Genomic DNA, 19,145 nt, shown 5'->3' with positions numbered 1-19,145 from the left:
AGACCAAGCTGTCCCAGCACGATCAGGTACGTCGCTGTTGCGGAGACGGTAGTCACCAACAATTTCCGGTCGATGTGCAGCAAACCGGAAGCAGAGAAAGAAGGATGAAGCCCTCGCTCCACTTGTCTCAGGAAGTCCTTCACCTCAGGTGAGGCCTCTGTGATTCCAGCAGCCCTCCTCAGTAAGTCGGCCATCTTTACAGCCTCCTCTTCCAGAGCAGAACACGCAATCGCCATCGTTGCCAGATCAAAGACGTGCCTAAACAGCCAGCAGATGGAATAACTTACAGATGTTATGGCTATTACACTATCTACTGCCTGGGGCACCACCAGCATGACGAGCAATTCGTAGCTGCTGTAGATGCAGCCCAGCATGCTGTACATAACGTGGAAGGTGAGTGTGGGAGACACGTGAGCCTGCAGCAGCTCAGCAGCACGTTGCAGCAGCAGGTGGGCCTGCTGTAGCCTTCGCAGTCTGCCACTGAGTTCCACATGTGGAAGTTTCTGGCGCCAGCCCAGCAGCAGCTGAGACAGTCTGGGGTCTCCCAGTGGCGACAGTGACTCCAATAGGACAGCCTTCAGTGTCCTGAACCGAGTCCACAGTTCCATCACAGACAGAAGAAACTGCTGCTTGAGAGATAAATCCGAGAGCAGAACATAAATGCTTATGAACAGTTCAACAGTCGTAAGTTCACCGAAAGTCTTTCCAAAGGTCAGAAATGAGGAGAGAATTAGGATCGCCGCCATAAATGTATCAGTTATAACAATCATATAGCCAAATTTTATCACTTCATCTGTAATGCTTGGAGCCAGTAATTCATCAATATGATCCAAGGCATCAAGAAAACCATTGTAGTATTTTAGTTTATTGAGCGAACATGTGAAAAAGCCTGAAATCAGTCTAAGAGGCATGACTACTTTCGATAGCGCATCTGTGAACATCGTGATTTTTGGAATCTTGGGATATAATTTGTAACAGGCTATGCAAAAATCCAAAATGATTATTGTGATACTCAAGACAAGCCATATTGATGAAGTTGTAAGGTATCTTCCAAGGCGTTTATTAATACGCCAATGGGATTTCTCTTGCCTTCTGGTTTTTGGAGCTATGCCCATAAGCTGCCACAGCCTGTAGCACGTTGCAGGGGTTATGTAGAAAGGTACGTCACCCATTGGCGTAACGACTGTTTTCGCGCACAAGCAAACAGTTCTATTCGGCCCGAGAGATTTTGTAACGAATTATTTTCTAACACCTTCCTGTCCTCTTAGGGAGACCACAAAACGCCCAGTATGTTTAAATCATCCCTCATTGAAACACTCTCCCCGATAACAGCAAGTTTTTCAGCCTTAAAATTTCCTCGTTAACGATATGACGTTCCATAGCAACTGCCCTGGCGTTAAAACAAACACTGCCAACGATTTTCAGTAATCTGATGGATATCGCTGTATGGCATAGGCCGAATAAAATGCAGTAAGCTACGTTTAATAACGGTGAAGTAACACTCCGTCCAAAAGATCTCATCTTTATCATGCAATTAATTTAGCCCTAGATAACAATTGCTTATGAATATCAAATTTATCTTCCATTTTCTTCCACAAGAGTGGAAGTATAATAGCGCATACATCCATTTACTATTGAGAAAAGGAAGAATATGAAATTATCAAACTTGCCAAGCTGTTAATATAATAGATGTTAATTCCAGTTTACGGTACAGTACAGAGAACTGAGCAAGCAAACGTTATTTTCACGTTCATTCAGAACCGATCTTTTGTTTTACAATAAGTAGTTCGTTAGTGTAAACATCGATAGCTGCAAAAACATATAAAAAGTGGGAGATAGTATCGCTAAAGGAATCTGAATGCATTGTGGAACGCCAGTTGGCAAGGAATTGTGTCAATCGAAGCATTTGTAATCCAAATTTACTTCCCGTATGATAACTTTTCTTACATAAATCAGGTCAAAATATTACTATTAACGAATATCTAACTTCATTTTCTTCTCAATATTATTAGTGTTTAGAATTACCATTACGAGAGGAGAATGTCAAGCTAATGAGTGAGAATACATTTAGCAGCATATGTGGATACCGCCAGCGAATTATATTACAAACAGAGTTAGTAGCAAAGAGGTAATATTCAACGTTATGCATAATGCTACGGTTTTTCACGCATCTCATTGTTTATGACATCACATCTCCTGAACTATTTGTAGGAAAATTACACATATAATTTTGCATACTGTATGTAAAATGTGTCGAATATAGTTAGTAGTAAAGAAGTAATAAATTGTAACGCCATACCTTATGTGGTACTTTTACTGCACGGACAGGAGATATGGGCAGTGGTGTTGCGAATTTGGTGGCAAGTATTTTTGTATATGTGTTGGAATATAGGTTATAAGTCAACAAGTTAAAGTCAAAGTCATCTTTACAGACAGTATATAGACGATGTTGTTCTGTTAGACGATAATAATACTGCTTCAAATAAGATGTCACAATTGATGGCCGACATGCCTTCAAAAACAGATTTCACTACATAACTGGAGCAAGGAAGTTTTTTAACTGTTTGGTTCGTATTGCTACAAATGTGGAGAACGGGCATAAATTCACAGAAACAAGAAGCATAAATGTACGGATGCCACCACTAATGCACATTGTTGCCATCTATCGATACAAAAAATGGCTTTTTTATTTAAATGATTTATCGAGTAATTTTTCTACCTTTAGCAGTCGAGGAAAGACGTGACGAATTGGATAACTTAAAACATATAGCAATAGCTAATAGCTACGCCGAAAGAGGTTTGGTGGGTCCTTACAATAAAATTAATAATAAAGACAGGGGCGAATTTCGTTATAGTCAGCAAATGGCGGAAAGAATATCGCTAAAATCAGAGCTGCCCCTCTGATATTTCAGGGTAAAGTATCACAAAAAATCGAGAAGTACCCTGACAAGGTGTAACGTCAGATATGACTTGGATGTAAATGACTAAAAGTAGATACAGTTATTCCGGAAGGAAATACCAGTTGTAGGTTGCGTATCTAACTGCTGCTACAGGCAACAATAATTTGATTTTCCACATTTTGCATAGTTACTGAGCGAATTTAAATATTTAACATGTTGTTGTAATCCACTCTTTAACAGGTATAATCTTATCTGTAAGTCTTACATAATAAGACAAACATTATAGTCACAATCTGAGTGTTTGTTTTGAGGCAGTGTAACCCATGGCACGAAAATACGCAGGCTAGTCATCCAGATTTTGAGAATGAGAGCACTTTGCGATGCCCAACAAACTTCCAGCGTAATTCCAAAGGTTTCTTCACCTTCTTGTCACTTTTCACGCTTATCGTCATGTATTTAACACATTAAGTCATTTGTGAAATAATCAGACATATGAAACTTTTTTATACATGAGGTTTCCATTCCTTAAAGAATTAGTTGTTCACTGGTTAGGCACAATAACAGTAGGAAAAAAAGGATTATAGGGAATTGACTGCGGCCAAAGTGACTGACAGGCCATTTGATGCGAGATTTAGAGATCATTTGCTACCAAAAACTGGATGACTACGTGTACGGTCTGAGAGCGGGCATATATTTGATAGCATAGAGACAACTGTACTCTTTCTTCACAGCTCAGCAAAGGAGCGAAACCTCGATCTCCTGGATGCTTTGGAGAAACGTAAGAAAAGTCAGCCCGATAGTGTTTAATGAGCAAATTAATTATTCGCTAATTGCATATTTCTGCTTCTTTTATAATTTTCTGTAAAAACCCCATGCTTTAGCTAGGAAGCCGTACCGAATGTAAAGTGAATCTTAGATTGTATTGCCTGGCGGGGTAACAGCGTGGTCTCAGACGCCTTGTCACGGTTCAAGTGGCTCCCCCTGTCCCAGGTTCGTGTCCTACCTCGGGCATGGGTGTGTATGTTGTTCTTAGCGTAAGTTAGTTTCAGTTACATTAATTAGTGTGTAAGCCTACAGACGGATGATCTCAGCACTTCGGTCCCGTAGAACCTTACCACAAATTTCCAAATTTAGATTGTACTAGATTCCCTAATGGTCGGCTTGTTCTCTTAGGTTTTCATGGTTTGATGATTCCTTTCTCTCTGTCTAGCTAGTCCCTATATTTTTTGAATTGGAATATATCTAATGTCGCACAGAGTAAAATACACTGTCCAATCACATTAATGCGACTACCTGTCAAAATCATGAACAATCTCCTTTAGTAGTGCACACAACTGCTAGACATGTAGGAAGAGGGTCAATGAGGATCTGGAAGGTACCAACAGGGATCTGGAGCCATGCCGACTTCAGTGTCGTGGTTAGCTGCACTAGGTTTTACAGCTCAAGATCGGTAGCGCGAACATTCCGAATGAGGTGGTCCCACAGATTCTCGATTGGGTTTAAATCCGTGTAGTTTAGTAGACAGTGGAGTATAGTACACCCATCCTGCTGCTGTTCGCATGGGCGTTATGAGCTATGTGACACGTTGCTTTGTCCTACAGAGGAAAAACAAACTGTATCAAGGGGTGGACATGGTCCCCAAGGACAAATGAATACTTGTGTTGATCCACTGTGCCTTCCAAAAAGACAAGATCATCCAGGGAATGTCCTCCGGCCTGGACCCTTTCAATGATTGTTGCAGGGTATTTGATTTCACACTTTTCAAGCCTCGCACGCCAGTGATCGTCAGTACGATGGAAGATAAAACGTGATACATCTGAAAAAAGTCCACCTGTCGCCACTCAGCGGATTACGAGTTGCGGTCCTGGTGTGCATATTCCAACGTTCGTCGCTCATGAACAGCAGTCAGCATCTGTGCAGGACCAGGAACCCGCTGCGGAGGCCTATGAGCTTAAACTTTCGCCGAACAGTAGTTGAGGCGACATTGTTGGTAGTCCCTTGGTTTATCTGGGGGTCAGCTGCTCTACAGTTGCTCATCTATTCAGTCGTACACATCTCCACTGCCATCGTTCACCCCTATCTTCATGTCCTGTGGCACGCTACACCTGCGTCGGTGCCGGTTTTGGATGGTGCTATTTTGCCATGCACGGTATACATTATCTAAGGCGGCAAGTAAACTGTTTGCGAACTTAGCTACTTCCGAAATGCTTCCACCCCTGGCCTGAAATCCACGGGTCATGGCCAGCTGGACGTCAGATAATTCGTTCCATTTCTACATTATGACAACGACAGCATTGAATTCCGTGTTCCCCAACAGGTTTCATATACACTCCACTGGCAGGGCTGCCACCTGCGGTCTGGTTATTACGCGTTGGCGTCGAACATCTGCAGTGTTCATATTAATGTGACTGGACCGTGTATAAGTAAACCAGCTTCAATTCTCTCCCAGTTAGCGACGCTGAGACATTTATAGAATAAGTTTAACAGTGGCTTACGTCGACTACAGCTATCTTATTTGCTTTTAGCTCTTGTGTTGTATGGTGTTTTATATTTTAAACATGCTTGCAAAATGCAGATCAATACATTTTTATTTACTCTTTTTATCATTTGTTGCCTACATACCGGGTGATCAAAAAGTCAGTACAAATTTGAAAACTTAATAAACCACGGAATAATGTAGATAGAGAGGTAAAAATTGACACACATGCTTGGAATGACATGGGGTTTTGTTAGAACCGAAAAAACGAAGTTCACAAATTGTCCGACAGATGGAGCTGGACAGCAAAACGTCAGTGACTGTGCTTGACAATCGTGTATAAAAGGAGCTGTAATGAGAGAGAGAATCGGATGCGGTAGCAGTCGCAGCATGTTGACGTTACCTGAAAAGGCGCTTTTAGTGTAGCTGTATTATCAGAATGGGGAATGTGCTAGTTCAGCGTTACGATCCTATCGCCATAGGAAGGGGATTCGAACGGGTAAAGGTCCGTTGACAAATGCAGCTGTGTGAGAATGATTTCGAAGTTGTTTAGACGATAGACCCCGTAGCGGTCGACCGAGCACAAGGCGTAATGCTGCTGAGATAGTTCAAGAAGAAATGGAGACTGCAGCGGGTTCGTCTATGCACGGGGAAGTCAGTGCTCGTGCAGTCGCACGTCACACCGGCATTCCATACACTAATGTTTCGTTGGCACTTAGACGTACCCTTCGATGCTACCCGTACAAAATCCATCGGCATCTTGAACTGTTACCTGGCGATTTTGTGAAGCGGAGGGCATTTGCGGTGTGGGCGTTTCGAAAGATGGCGGAAGATGACGATTGGTTGAGTAAAGTATTGTGGACCAACGAAGATTATTTCACGCTCCGAGGGTCTGTCAACGCCCACAACTGCAGAATTTGGGCTACCGACAATCCTAGAACTGTCCTCCATTGCACGACAAGAAAGTCACGGTATAGGTTGGATTTACCACATCTACCGATTACCGGGCCTTTTTTCTTCGAGGAAATGGATGATTCTGGTTTTGTAACTGCTACCGTGACGGGTGAGAGGTGCGCCGATACGTTACAGAATCGCATCATCCCCAGCCTGGCTGATGAACACCTGCTGGAACGTACGATGTTTATGCAGGATGGCGCTCCACCCCATATTGCTAGACGCGTGAAAGAGCTCTTGCGCGCGTCGTTTGGTGATGATCGTGTGCTCAGCCGCCACTTTCGTCATGTTTGGCCTCCCAGGTCCCCAGACCTCAGTCCGTGCGATTTTAGGCTTTGGGGTTACCTGAAGTCGCAAGTGTATCGTGATCGACCGACATCTCTAGGGATGCTGAAAGACAACATCCGACGCCAATGCCTCACCATAACTCCGGACCTGCTTTACAGTGCTGTTCACAACATTAATCCTCGACTACTGCTATTGTTGAGGAATGATGGTGGACATATTGAGTATTTCCTGTAAAGAACGTCATCTTTGCTTTGTCTTACTTTGTTATCCTAATTATTGCTATTCTGATCAGATGAAGCGCCATCTGTCGGACATTTATTGAACTTTTGTATTTTTTGGTTCTAATAAAACCCCATGTCAATCCAAGCATGTGTGTCAATTTGTACACCTCTATCTACATTATTCCGTGATTTAATCAGTTTTCAAATTTATACTGACTTTTTGATCACCTGGTACTTAATGTGAGCCTTGAGTTGCCACAGTTTGTTCATTTTTATGTTATTAGGTTTTGATCGTGGTATTTAAACGGTATTTGCGTGTGTATTAGCTCCTTTTCCACAGCTCTTCCGACCTACAGAGTACAAACATACTGATGTTTTGACAGATCCTTAATGGAGCAGGTTCTGCGCGCTCATATTAGATACATTCCGTAGACGTAGTCTACAGATTTCGAGTTCACCTGTCGCTCATATGAATACATATGTGTGACAACAGAATGATTATGTTCGGTGACATTTGTTTTCCAATTCTTTGCACTGTGAAACGTTGTTTTTGCTCTCGATTGGCACTTGGATTATGCGGTTGTAGCATTTGCGCTTAATTTTTCTTCTAATGTATTTGTTTGTCAGCCTGTGGCTTTTGCTTTAATTGCCAACTGCATTGTAGAATGGCATTACCCCGATCAGCCAGAACATTATGATCACCGACCTGCCAGCGACATAAACCCCTCCAGGCGATAGCAGCGTCACCTGGCGAGAAATGACACGCACAGTGCATGTGGTAGCGGTGAGTGCGCTGTCCGTGTGTAGAATGGGGAAGGCGCACAAATCTATCTGAGTTTGACAGACGGCTGATTGTGATGGCCCGGAGGTTCGGCAAGAGCATTTCGGAAACAGCACGATTCGTCAGGTGCTCGAGGAGTGCTGTGATGAATGTCTTCAATACCTGGCGAAAGCAAGATGAAACCATCTCCAGACGTCGTGCGCTTGGGCGGCAACCCGTCGTTACGGATGATGGACGTCGTAGTCTGGACGGACTGGTAAAATAGGACAGGGGCCGAACTGTAGCGGAACAACATTCTTTAATGCTAGGCAGAGTACAAATGTGTCTGGACACACAAAGCACTGAACACTCCTAATGATGAGCTTCCGCTACCGACGATGCACGCATGTGCCAATGTTAACACAACAACATCGCAACTACGAGTGAAATGGGCACGTGACCATCGACAATGGATGTTAGCGCAGTGGCAAAGAGTTGCATGGTCTGATGAATCCCGATACATTCTTCATCGTGCCGATGAGGGGGCGTGAAATTGTCATCTTCCAGGGGAACAGCTCCTTGATGCATGTACTGCGGGATGGAGATGGTTCAAATGCCTCTGAGCACTATGGGACGTAACATCTGAGGTCATCAGTCCCCTAGAACATAGAGATACTTAAACCTAATTAACCTAAGGACATCACACACATCCATGCCAGAGCCAAGATTCGAACTTGCGACCGTAGCAGTCATGCGGTTGCAGGCTGAAGGGCCTAGAATCGCTCGGCCACAACGGCCGGCGCGGGATGGAGAAAAACTGACAGCGGCTCCATTATGCTCTGGGGAACATTCACGAAGGGATCCGCGGGTCCTGTGGAGCTCATGCAAGGCACCACGACGGTCAAGGAGTATTGTATTGGTTGCAGATCACATACACCCCTTCATGATGGACATGATTCCCGATGACAGTGGCATTTTTCGACAAGATAATGCGATATGTCACAAGGCCACGAGTGTGGTGGAATGCTTCCAGGAACACAGTGACGAGTTCCAATTGATGTGCTCGAACCCCAACTTGCCAGATCTGAGTCAGATCGAACACATCTGGGATGCAATTGAATGTGGGATCAGAGCTCATAGCTCTCCTCCCCAGAAATTACGGGAATTAGGCGACTTGTGTGCCAGCTACCTCCAGCGACCTAGCAAGGCCTCATTGCTTTCATGCCACGACGCGTCGATGTGACGCCCTCTTCTACCTGGCATTCAAAGGCACCACTCAGTAACTACTGCGACGCACCGTGGATCCATGAAACTGCTTGCTCATAAAGGGGAGTAGCATTCTGTAATCCTCGTTATGATTTGTTTCATTGTCTACCTGCACTCCTTATTATTTTCTGGTTTGTACCTAACCCGAGGAGTTTTACTCGGTCGGCTCTTTGGGCATAAATATAGGCAGTAGTATTGTATTAAGACACTAGTTTTAGTTTGAAAATTTGCCCGCTATTATATTCCCTTTGCTTTATGGTTGGTACCCGATCATTAATGTTCTATTAATCAGCTCTTAGTAGTAAATACAGCCGGAAGAATTGTACTAAGGCACTGGTTGCCTTTAAACAAAAGAGGGACCTTCTGGTTAGATTTAATTTTTAACCGGTTCAGTTCTTCGACTGTAATTGCATTTCTCAGTCATTCGCTTTAATCTAAGCAACTTGTTGAACTAAACTGAATATTGAATTATTGGTGTGACCTGTGCAACTTTTCAGTCTTAGGGTACGGATCTTTCGTCAAGCGAACGGTTGTATGTGATTGTTAAGTATGGAGCTAATGCATCAGCATCCTCCGAAAGGAACCTAATTGGTATACAGTCTGGATCAGAAGACTTGTTTTTATTAAGTGATTTAAGTTGCATCACTACTCCGAGGATATTTACTTCTACGTTACTCATGTTGGCAGCTGTTCTTGATTCGACTTCTGGAATATTTACTTCGTCTTCTTTTGTCAAGGCATTTCGGAAGACTGTGTTTAGTAACTCTGCTTTGGCAGCACTGTCTTCGATAGTAACTCCATTGCTATCGCGCAGAGAAGGCATTGATTGTTTCTTGCCGCTAAATACTTCACATACGACCAGAATTTCTTTGGATTTTCTGCCAGGTTTCCAGACAACGTTTCGTTGTGGAAACTTTTATAGGCATCTCGCACTGAAGTCCGCACTAAATTTCGAGCTTCTGTAAAAGATAGCCAATATTGGGGATTTTGCGTCTGTTTAAATTTGGCATGTTTGTTTCATTGTTCCTGGGACAGTGTTCTGACCAGTATTGTGTACCAAGGAGGATCAGCTCCGTCGTTTGTTAATTTATTTGGTATAAGTCTCTCAATTGCTGCTGATACTATTTCTTTGAATTTAAACCACATCTGGTCTATACTTATACACTCCTGGAAATGGAAAAAAGAACACATTGACACCGGTGTGTCAGACCCACCATACTTGCTCCGGACACTGCGAGAGGGCTGTACAAGCAATGATCACACGCACTGCACAGCGGACACACCAGGAACCGCGGTGTTGGCCGTCGAATGGCGCTAGCTGCGCATCATTTGTGCATCGCCGCCGTCAGTGTCAGCCAGTTTGCCCTGGCATACGGAGCTCCATCGCAGTCTTTAACATTGGCAGCATGCCGCGACAGCGTGGACGTGAACCGTATGTGCAGTTGACGTACTTTGAGCGAGGGCGTATAGTGGGCATGCGGGAGGCCGGGTGGACGTACCGCCGAATTGCTCAACACGTGGGGCGTGAGGTCTCCACAGTACATCGATGTTGTCGCCAGTGGTCGGCGGAAGGTGCACGTGCCCGTCGACCTGGGACCGGACCGCAGCGACGCACGGATCCACGCCAAGACCGTAGGATCCTACGCAGTGCCGTAGGGGACCGCACCGCCACTTCCCAGCAAATTAGGGACACTGTTGCTCCTGGGGTATCGGCGAGGACCATTCGCAACCGTCTCCATGAAGCTGGGCTACGGTCCCGCACACCGTTAGCCCGTCTTCCGCTCATGCCCCAACATCGTGCAGCCCGCCTCCAGTGGTGTCGCGACAGGCGTGAATGGAGGGACGAATGGAGACGTGCCGTCTTCAGCGATGAGAGTCGCTTCTGCCTTGGTGCCAATGATGGTCGTATGCGTGTTTGGCGCCGTGCAGGTGAGCGCCACAATCAGGACTGTATACGACCGAGGCACACAGGGCCAACACCCGGCATCATGGTGTGGGGAGCGACCTCCTACACTGGCCGTACACCACTGGTGATCGTCGAGGGGACACTGAATAGTGCACGGTACATCCAAACCGTCATCGAACCCATCGTTCTACCATTCCTAGACCGGCAAGGGAACTTGCTGTTCCAACAGGACAATGCACGTCCGCATGTATCCCGTGCCACCCAACGTGCTCTAGAAGGTGTAAGTCAACTACCCTGGCCAGCAAGATCTCCGGATCTGTCCCCCATTGAGCATGTTTGGGACTGGATGAAGCGTCGTCTCACGCGGTCTGCACGTCCAGCACGAACGCTGGTCCAACTGAGGCGCCAGGTGGAAATGGCATGGCAAGCCGTTCCACAGGACTACATCCAGCATCTCTACGATCGTCACCATGGGCGAATAGCAGCCTGCATTGCTGCGAAAGGTGGATATACACTGTACTAGTGCCGACATTGTGCATGCTCTGTTGCCTGTGTCTATGTGCCTGTGGTTCTGTCAGTGTGATCATGTGATGTATCTGACCCCAGGAATGTGTCAATAAAGTTTCCCCTTCCTGGGACAATGAATTCACGGTGGTCTTATTTCAATTTCCAGGAGTGTATTATTAATTTGGAATGAATGGAGATTGGCTCTCAAGAAGGTGTCAAGTGAACTTTTATCTAACTGCTTGAAATAATTTTCAGAGATTGCGTTTAGCACAATTTCGGATGATATTTTATGCGTACCTCCGGAATTAAATATGTTTTTCCGTCAACATATCAAGGGTAAATTAAAGTCACCACCAACTATTATTGTATGAGTCGGGTACGTGTTTGAAATCAAACTCAAGTTTTCTTTAAAGCTTTCAACAACTAAAATTACCAAATAAGCAGCAACCAGTCGCAACTGGTTGCTGCTTATTTGGTAATTTTTTGGTCTACGGTCGCTGCACAACTTGGGAACCATATAGAGCCTACCATTCAGAACTTTCAGCAACTGTATCATCTGAATTGTGAGGTCGGTAAAAGGATCCAATTATTATTTTATTCGAATGCCAACAATGACATCTGCCCATACTAACTCACAGGAAGTATTTACTTCAATTTCGCGACAAGTTAAACTACTACTGACAGCAACAAACACGCCACCGCCAACCGTGTTTAGCCTATCCTTTCGGAACACCGTTAGGTTCTCAGCAAAACTTTCGGCTTTCAGTGCCTATAGCGATTTCAGCATCAATGCTATCTATTAGCGCGTGGAGCTCTGGTACTTTCCCAACACAGCTACAACAACATTACAACTGTTATTCCAATGGTTCATGTATCTACGTTCTTCCTGTGTTCAGCCTGCTCCTTTTGTGACTGAAGCCCTTCTTGTGTTTTCCCGAGACCCTCTAACCTAAAAAACCACCCAGTCCACGCCACACAGCCCGTGCTACCAGTATAGCCACCTCCTGCTTGTAGTACACACCTGACCTATTCAGCGGAACCTGAAACCCAACCCCCCCCCTCTCCCCCTTGGCGCAAGTCGAGGAATCTGTAGCCTACACGGTCGCAGAACCATCTGAGCCTCTGATTCAAACCCTCCACTTGGCTCTGTACCAGAGGTCCGCAATCAGTCCTGCCGACTATGCTACAAATGGTCAGCTCTGCTTTCATCTTGCAAGCAAGACTGGCAGCCTTTACCACTTCTGTTAGCCGTTCGAAACCAGAGAGAATCTCTTCAGATCCAAAGTGACACACATCACTGGTACCGACGTGAGCAACCACCTGCAGTTGGCTGCACCCTGTGCTCTTCATGTCATCCGGGAGGACCCTTTCCACATCTGGAATGGTTCCACCCGATATGCACATGGAGTGCATATTGGTTTTCTTACCCTTCTTGTCAGCAAGTCCCTAAGGGGCCACATAATGCGCCTAACGTTGGAGCTCCCAACTAATAATAATCCCACCCTCTGCGATTGCCCAGATCTTGCAGGCTGAGTGGTTTCCTCTGAAACAGGACAGGCGACAGCATCTGGCTCAGTGACAGTGTCAGCCTCAGGCAGCACCTGGAACATGTTTGTCAGACAAACCGGCCAGGCCTTACATGTGGCCGCCTGGGAAGTCTTTCGCCGCCTGCTTCGCCCTGGGGCGACCTCCCATTCGACCACAGGTGTGGGGTCAGCCTCAGTGCGAGCAGTAGCAGGGTTGGCCACCGGTGAGGACCGATCGGAGGACTCTGACGCGCTGGACGTCCATTCGATGCCCATGGCCGGCCCACAAGTGGTGCCCATCCACTGCAGCCTCAACCTGCGTAACCGAATTCATCACAGCCTGAAGCTGAGAGCAAAGTGTCATCAACTTGGCTCACATCTGCACACAACAATCGCAGTCCCTATCCGTACTAAAGACCGTGGAAAACAAAACTATTTAGATAAACGGACTATCGGCATGTACTGCGTAACTTGTAACACCATAGCTCTAATTCTCTACTGATTTATTTTGCTTTTGTTTTATTTAATGTTACATCGTGGAGCTTCTGCAAATGTTGTTTAATTGAATCGATAACACAAAATTGTATACTCCTTTCTTTGTTAAAACTTTGATGTCATGATTTGATTCTATGCAATGTAGTGTATCTGTCATTTAAATTTTTTGTCCCAATTGGAGGGAGACAAAACTTACTGTATATATTTGGAATTTGTTTAAATAATATTTTTATAGAAATGTCAATATGTGCAAAGATTCTGTTTTGTTTAAAATATTTGTTTGCTGTTATATAAACTGCTGACATTCACTTAGAGATCTTAATTATGTCATATGTAAAAGGTGTTGTCGTTCCCCTCGTGAACGGAACTGTGTAGTGAGCGCAAATTGTGGTTGGCTAGGTAGAAAAGGTGGAACCAAGAGTCAGTCAGGGACGAGCTACCAAAATGTTCAAATAGTTCAAATGGCTCTGAGCACTATGGGACTTAACTTCTGACGTCATCAGTTCCCTAGAACTTAGAACTACTTAAACCTAACTAATCTAAGGACATCACACACAGCCATACCCGAGGCAGGATTCGAATTTGCGACCGTAGCGACCAAACTGTGCACTGCCCATGTAAAAGTTGTATATTGTGCTGGTTCCGAGACAGGCTTTTCCTGCCGCTTTCCAATGCCTCGGGTGGATGGATAAAGAGCTGGAACTATTCTGAAATTCGTATCTATCATCGCCACCAAGAAATGACAGAGGCCAGCAATTCTACCTGCAATTCCACCTACCAACAAGCAATCGCCACCACATTGCGCAATCACTGTAATGGAGCACTATAGTAATGTACAATGAAGGATCAGCTCATTGGATGTTTTAGTGTGCACAAACATAAGGTAACTTATAACTGAATTTACGTACCTACCTTGATTTTTTCCCTATCTCAACACCTCTCAGGTTCCTCTCCATTTGAACTATGATTACCAAGTGTCCTAGTTTGTGGAAAAAATGAAAGCCTCAAAGCCAAATAGTTAATTAAATAATGTTGTTTGATCTTTGGTAAGAAGGGAGTATTCAGATTGACTGCGGATTTAGTGAAATTAGTTTTGTGAAAGCCTCCCAGTGATGGAAACGGTCCAGTTTAAAAGTTTTGTTGAGTTCAAAGGCACCTATTTAATCATTTACTTGAAAGCAGAAGACTGTGGTAATAAAGACAATTTGCTGTTTCTTTTAGAGATTAAAAGTTCTTAAAACTGAGGTTTATAAAGTTTTGCTTAGTTAATGATCATAGTGCTGCCTGTAGTAAATTTTAAAAGGTGAGTCAGTTTCTTGCAAATTTATCAACATTGTGTCTTATTGTAGTGAAAGTAGAAAACTGCAATAGTGGAAAGTTATATACTCATGCTTGCTAAGTACTTGTTTCTTTTGTGTAATGAAAGTGCATATTAATAGTGTAATAGGATCTACAGGTTATCCTTTATGCTCATAATAAATAACAATTAAATAGAAAGACCACCATTAATGAAAACAATAAATTTTTTATTCAAGAGACAGTGAGAAGTAACCTGTTAGTGAATTCCAATTAACTTTCATTCTAAATAAAATAGTATTTAGCTAAGAGAGACTTAACCTGTGATCAGTTCATAATTTTGCAGTGAACTACATTTACGATTTTATGTCAGCTAGAAAAATGTGTGAAAAGTAATAGTGTGTAATGTTATGTGTTATATTTATGCAAATAGTCTGTTCTGCTCTGTCAGCTTCCAATCTTAACAGTGAACATATGCAGGTGTCAGAGTTCATTGCACTCGTGTGTGGCAAAATATAGGCTGTGTTTGTCCGTTGAAGTTACTCATACCTATTTTCTTAAACAAGAATGTTAATCATTCTCTTGCCTAATTAGGCTGGCGACCATTTTCTTTATTCTTTAAACAGTGTAGATAAACAAAAATATTGTTTATTACTCTTTGAATATTTACGTAATTCTGACTTTTATTTCCGATAAGCCACCTCCGTTAGGTACAACAAGGTCAACATAACAAAATTCCTGTCAGAGGGTAACACTGCTCTGTTGCTTTATACCATAATTACTCTAACAAAATAGTTCCATTTTACAAAATGCCTCCAGCTTTGAGGTTATGGTATAGCAGAAGCGGACAGGAGTGTTATACGTGGCATTTCAGTGACGGGACTATTTGTTCTGTTGGGGCATAGTACGTAATAAGCCAAACTTGGTATTTGATTATATAAGCTACGTAAATCCAGTTTCAGTGTTATAAACTCTACTGTAGACCCTGACGAAAACGCACGAACTGTGTCTAGTAATACGCAGATATTCAAAAACCTATCTACCGAAGCACTCAGGTGAAACTAAATAATTTGCCCCTGATAAGGAATTCGTAATATGTCACAAAATCGGTTTACTTTCTGACGCAAACGAAAACGCGAGAACTGTGGCTATTACATTTTAAATTTACATGCAGAAACTCAAGAAACTAAACTATTAAAGCACACAGATATAATAAAATTCGCTCCTGGTTAGGAACTCGTAAATGTCACAAAAGCGGTTTACTTATCTGTTGCTGCGTCTGTCTCGGTCGGCTGCTACTGCCTGACGATGAAGACTTTGTTTCTTAAGACTGAGCAGCCTCAGAACATTATTCCATATGACATTACTGAAGAAAAGTATGCAAAATATGTCGCCTTAACGATTTGTCTCTTTCCAAGTTTTGAAATGATTCCAAGTACAAATATGGCAGAATTAAAGTGTTTTAGGCGTCTTTAAAACAAGTTTTTCCGGTGTAATCTCTCATCAATATTCACATTTCAGAAATTTAAAGTTTCCAGACTGTTTATTACTTCCTCACCTTGTGCTACATCTGTCATTGATGTAAACCCCTAGATGTGCAGAGTTGAATATGTTGTGCCCTTTTAAAACTGAGGCTCTGACTATTCGTACAAAACCAGTCAATAACACATTTAAGAACAATTTTTGGCTTTTCTTCTTTTTCTGTAAGTATGCTTGGATTGATTATGTTAGCAGTATCATCTGCAAAAAGAACTAATTCTTCTTATTGTAACGTTATGTCAGACGGAATATCGTTTACATACATGAGGAACAATAAGATTGCGCTTTAGGGAACCCCATACAAGATTCCCCACAGTCAGATTAAAGTCCCTGGACAACATTGGTTGAATTGCTAAGTACATATTTCTGCATGTTTTTGGCTAGATATGACGTCAGTCGCATAAATCTTCAAGTTATGTTGGAGAATACTATAATTCACACAGTCAAATGCCTTGGATAGATCGCAGAAAATACCAACCAGCGTTATTTATTATTTAACGATTGTAAAATTTGGCGAGTGAACATGTAAGTGGCATTTTCAGTAGACCAAGTCTTCTGAATTTAAAACAGTGCTATACTGAGCATATTAACGTTGCTTAGGTGACTCTTCATGCGACAGTCGAATGCGCCAGTGTGCACGGAAAGTTGCGTATTGTAAATCGCACATTTATTGTACTTCCATAACGCCACCATAGAGCTGAAATATCTCCAGAGCGAGACTTCAGTTGCTCAGAACAGATTTTGTGTTATCAACATACATTGCCACCCTTTTTACGTGATCTTCGGACGGCGTGTGTTTGTCCGTAAGGCACCCTGTAAATTCAGAATGCTTACTACAGTGCTAGTAGACACAGATACCCTTGGCAGGTGGCGCTGATTTGGTATAGGTGTATCGTATATTTGATGAAAATTCGGATTTGATACCTGCAAAAAACTAGGCTCCTAGCTCTGAAGAGCAAAATGAAGTGCAAATTCATTTCTTTACAAGTGTCACGGCTTAATACGTACCTAATTTTGGATCTCTGTGATAGTGACCGATATTTTTCCGTTTTAAGTGACATTTTCATCGTATTGCCGAGTCTTTTTTTTAGTAAATTATTGCTTTGATGTCGTTGCAGAACGACGTGTCAGCAACACACTGCCGTTGATAGGGTTTCGAAAACCGCCGAATTTGCCGAATATTAGCGACTCTAACACCCGCTTCTTCACTACTTATTTGCATTTATTTTTTTTCTATTTTCAGGCTACCCCGTAATTTTCCTTTCTGTTAACACTTACAGGTATTTTTTGTGCAGTTCAGCTACAAGCTCCCACATCATTGCCAAATAAGTGATAAGTGAAAACAGCTATATTAATGTTTACAAAGTATTAAAAAAAAGAGAGAGACTGCGTTTACTAAAACTTATACTACAGCTGCAGACAGTTATCCTGTTCAGGCGTGCTACTCTCAGTTACAAACATATTTTCGAGTGGAAGTGTCATTCTGGGTGCCTCTGCCAGAACTTTTTGATACAATGCTAACCATTATTTGCTATGTTTAGTCAACTTCCGAGCCCGAAGCATTCAATTTATTCTGGTAAATTCATTAGAATTAGTAATGTATCCTTTAAAGTGACGTCCTTAACAATTTTCAAGAAATTTTTCTGGGAAAGGGTATATGTCTGACCCACTCCTGAGCTACATCTGTGCATGGGCATAATCACATATTTTTATAGTTTCGCAATTATTCAAAATATAGTCCTTCATTGTAGAAGTTTATATTAAAAACTGAACTTTACAACTGATAGGCCCAAACTGTTTCTCCCCTACCTGATATACCTGATATGTTTTTATTTAAAAAAAGCTGTGCATTTCATAATTCATCCTTTCACTTGTTATGGGTAAATGTGTCTAATACACAGTGATTCCAGAGTTCAAGAACATGCTTATTTTGCAGTCGAAGTGTATATGAAAGTCCGAGTGACATATTTATATTAGATTTTCTATTTTTCAGACGCCATTAACTGAAAGTGAAGGTAAACATATATCAAAACAGTTGCAGGATATATGGAACTTCTCAAGCTGTCTTGGATCTTTAGATGGGAAGCTTGTGGAATTCCGACCACAGAGACGTATGACATCATGCTACCATTATTATGAAGGAGGTAAAAGCATTATGTTACTGGCAGATTTACATTTGTGGGTACAGGCTATAATGGAAGGGTCTGTGATGGTGGAGTGTTCCAGAAGAGTGTGTTCTGTGAATTTCTTACTGGTGCTGAATATTTAATGAACATACCTCCACCAGCAATATCCAGAACTCAGACTGCAGTGCCATACATTATTGTAGCTGATGGTGCTTCCCGTTATCAAAGCAGTGAATGAAGCCATATAAGGGAAATCTTACTCAGCAACAAATAATACTTAATACCTTTTGGAGCTGGGCAAGAAGAATTTCTCAAACTGCGTTTGGAATACTGAGAAAATTGATTCAGGATCATCCTTAAGGAAAAGGAGCTGCAAGTTTAAACAGCAGAGAAAAATAAATCTCTCAACTTTGGTGCTACGTTACGTGGCCACAGCCCTTTGAGTACCTCAACTAGTGGACGAGTTTGTCGGCAGTACCAACAAAGATGTACAAATGTGCAGCGAGTTCTTTGATTGTGATCCGTCGATCGTCTCGAATGAGAGCGTTCACACTCTCTAACGTTGCAGGAGTCACAACCTTGTGCAGCCAGCCAGCACATGGGAGATCAGACAGGTTTGCACGACCTTGTTACGCCCCGCCCAACGACTTCAGTGCTTTTGTTCACCACCTGATATCCTTAGAAACTCTGCAAACACCTATGAATATCTGTGATGCTCTGGTTTTCTGTCAAAAATGACTGTCTCAATGACACCTCTGAGTGGAACACACCTCAGTTACAGACGCAATTTTGAAAGCTACGTACAGCACCGCCACCTGGCAGGACTTCATGAAACTACAAGTAATGAAGCGGGAATATTTCACAGTGTCACGCAACAAATTTTGC

General features: G+C 42.9%; 1 protein-coding gene across 1 annotated transcript; it reads left to right on the top strand.

The window, feature by feature from the left end:
* Positions 1 to 996: 996 nt before the first annotated feature.
* On the top strand, positions 997 to 18,498 carry LOC126155046 (uncharacterized). The gene is made up of 3 exons (XM_049916204.1): positions 997 to 1,038; positions 18,128 to 18,278; positions 18,323 to 18,498. The coding sequence occupies exons 1-3, from the start codon at positions 997 to 999 to the stop codon at positions 18,496 to 18,498; spliced, it is 369 nt and encodes a 122-aa protein (XP_049772161.1).
* The last annotated feature ends 647 nt before the right edge of the window (positions 18,499 to 19,145 follow it).

The sequence above is a fragment of the Schistocerca cancellata genome, chromosome 2 (genome assembly GCF_023864275.1).
Source record: "Schistocerca cancellata isolate TAMUIC-IGC-003103 chromosome 2, iqSchCanc2.1, whole genome shotgun sequence".
Classification (NCBI taxonomy): Eukaryota; Metazoa; Arthropoda; class Insecta; order Orthoptera; family Acrididae; genus Schistocerca; species Schistocerca cancellata.
Note: the sequence above shows the minus strand (reverse complement) of the source record. Positions and strands in the feature narration are given on the sequence as shown.

What these genes read in the sequence shown, in the direction of transcription:
- LOC126155046 (XM_049916204.1), top strand. Translation starts at nt 997, where the DNA reads ATGATTATTGTGATACTCAAGACAAGCCATATTGATGAAGTT. An exon ending in CAAGCCATATTGATGAAGTT is followed by an intron (nt 1,039 to 18,127) that starts GTAAGGTATCTT and finishes TCTATTTTTCAG; the next exon opens with ACGCCATTAACTGAAAGTGA. An exon ending in CTACCATTATTATGAAGGAG is followed by an intron (nt 18,279 to 18,322) that starts GTAAAAGCATTA and finishes TTGTGGGTACAG; the next exon opens with GCTATAATGGAAGGGTCTGT.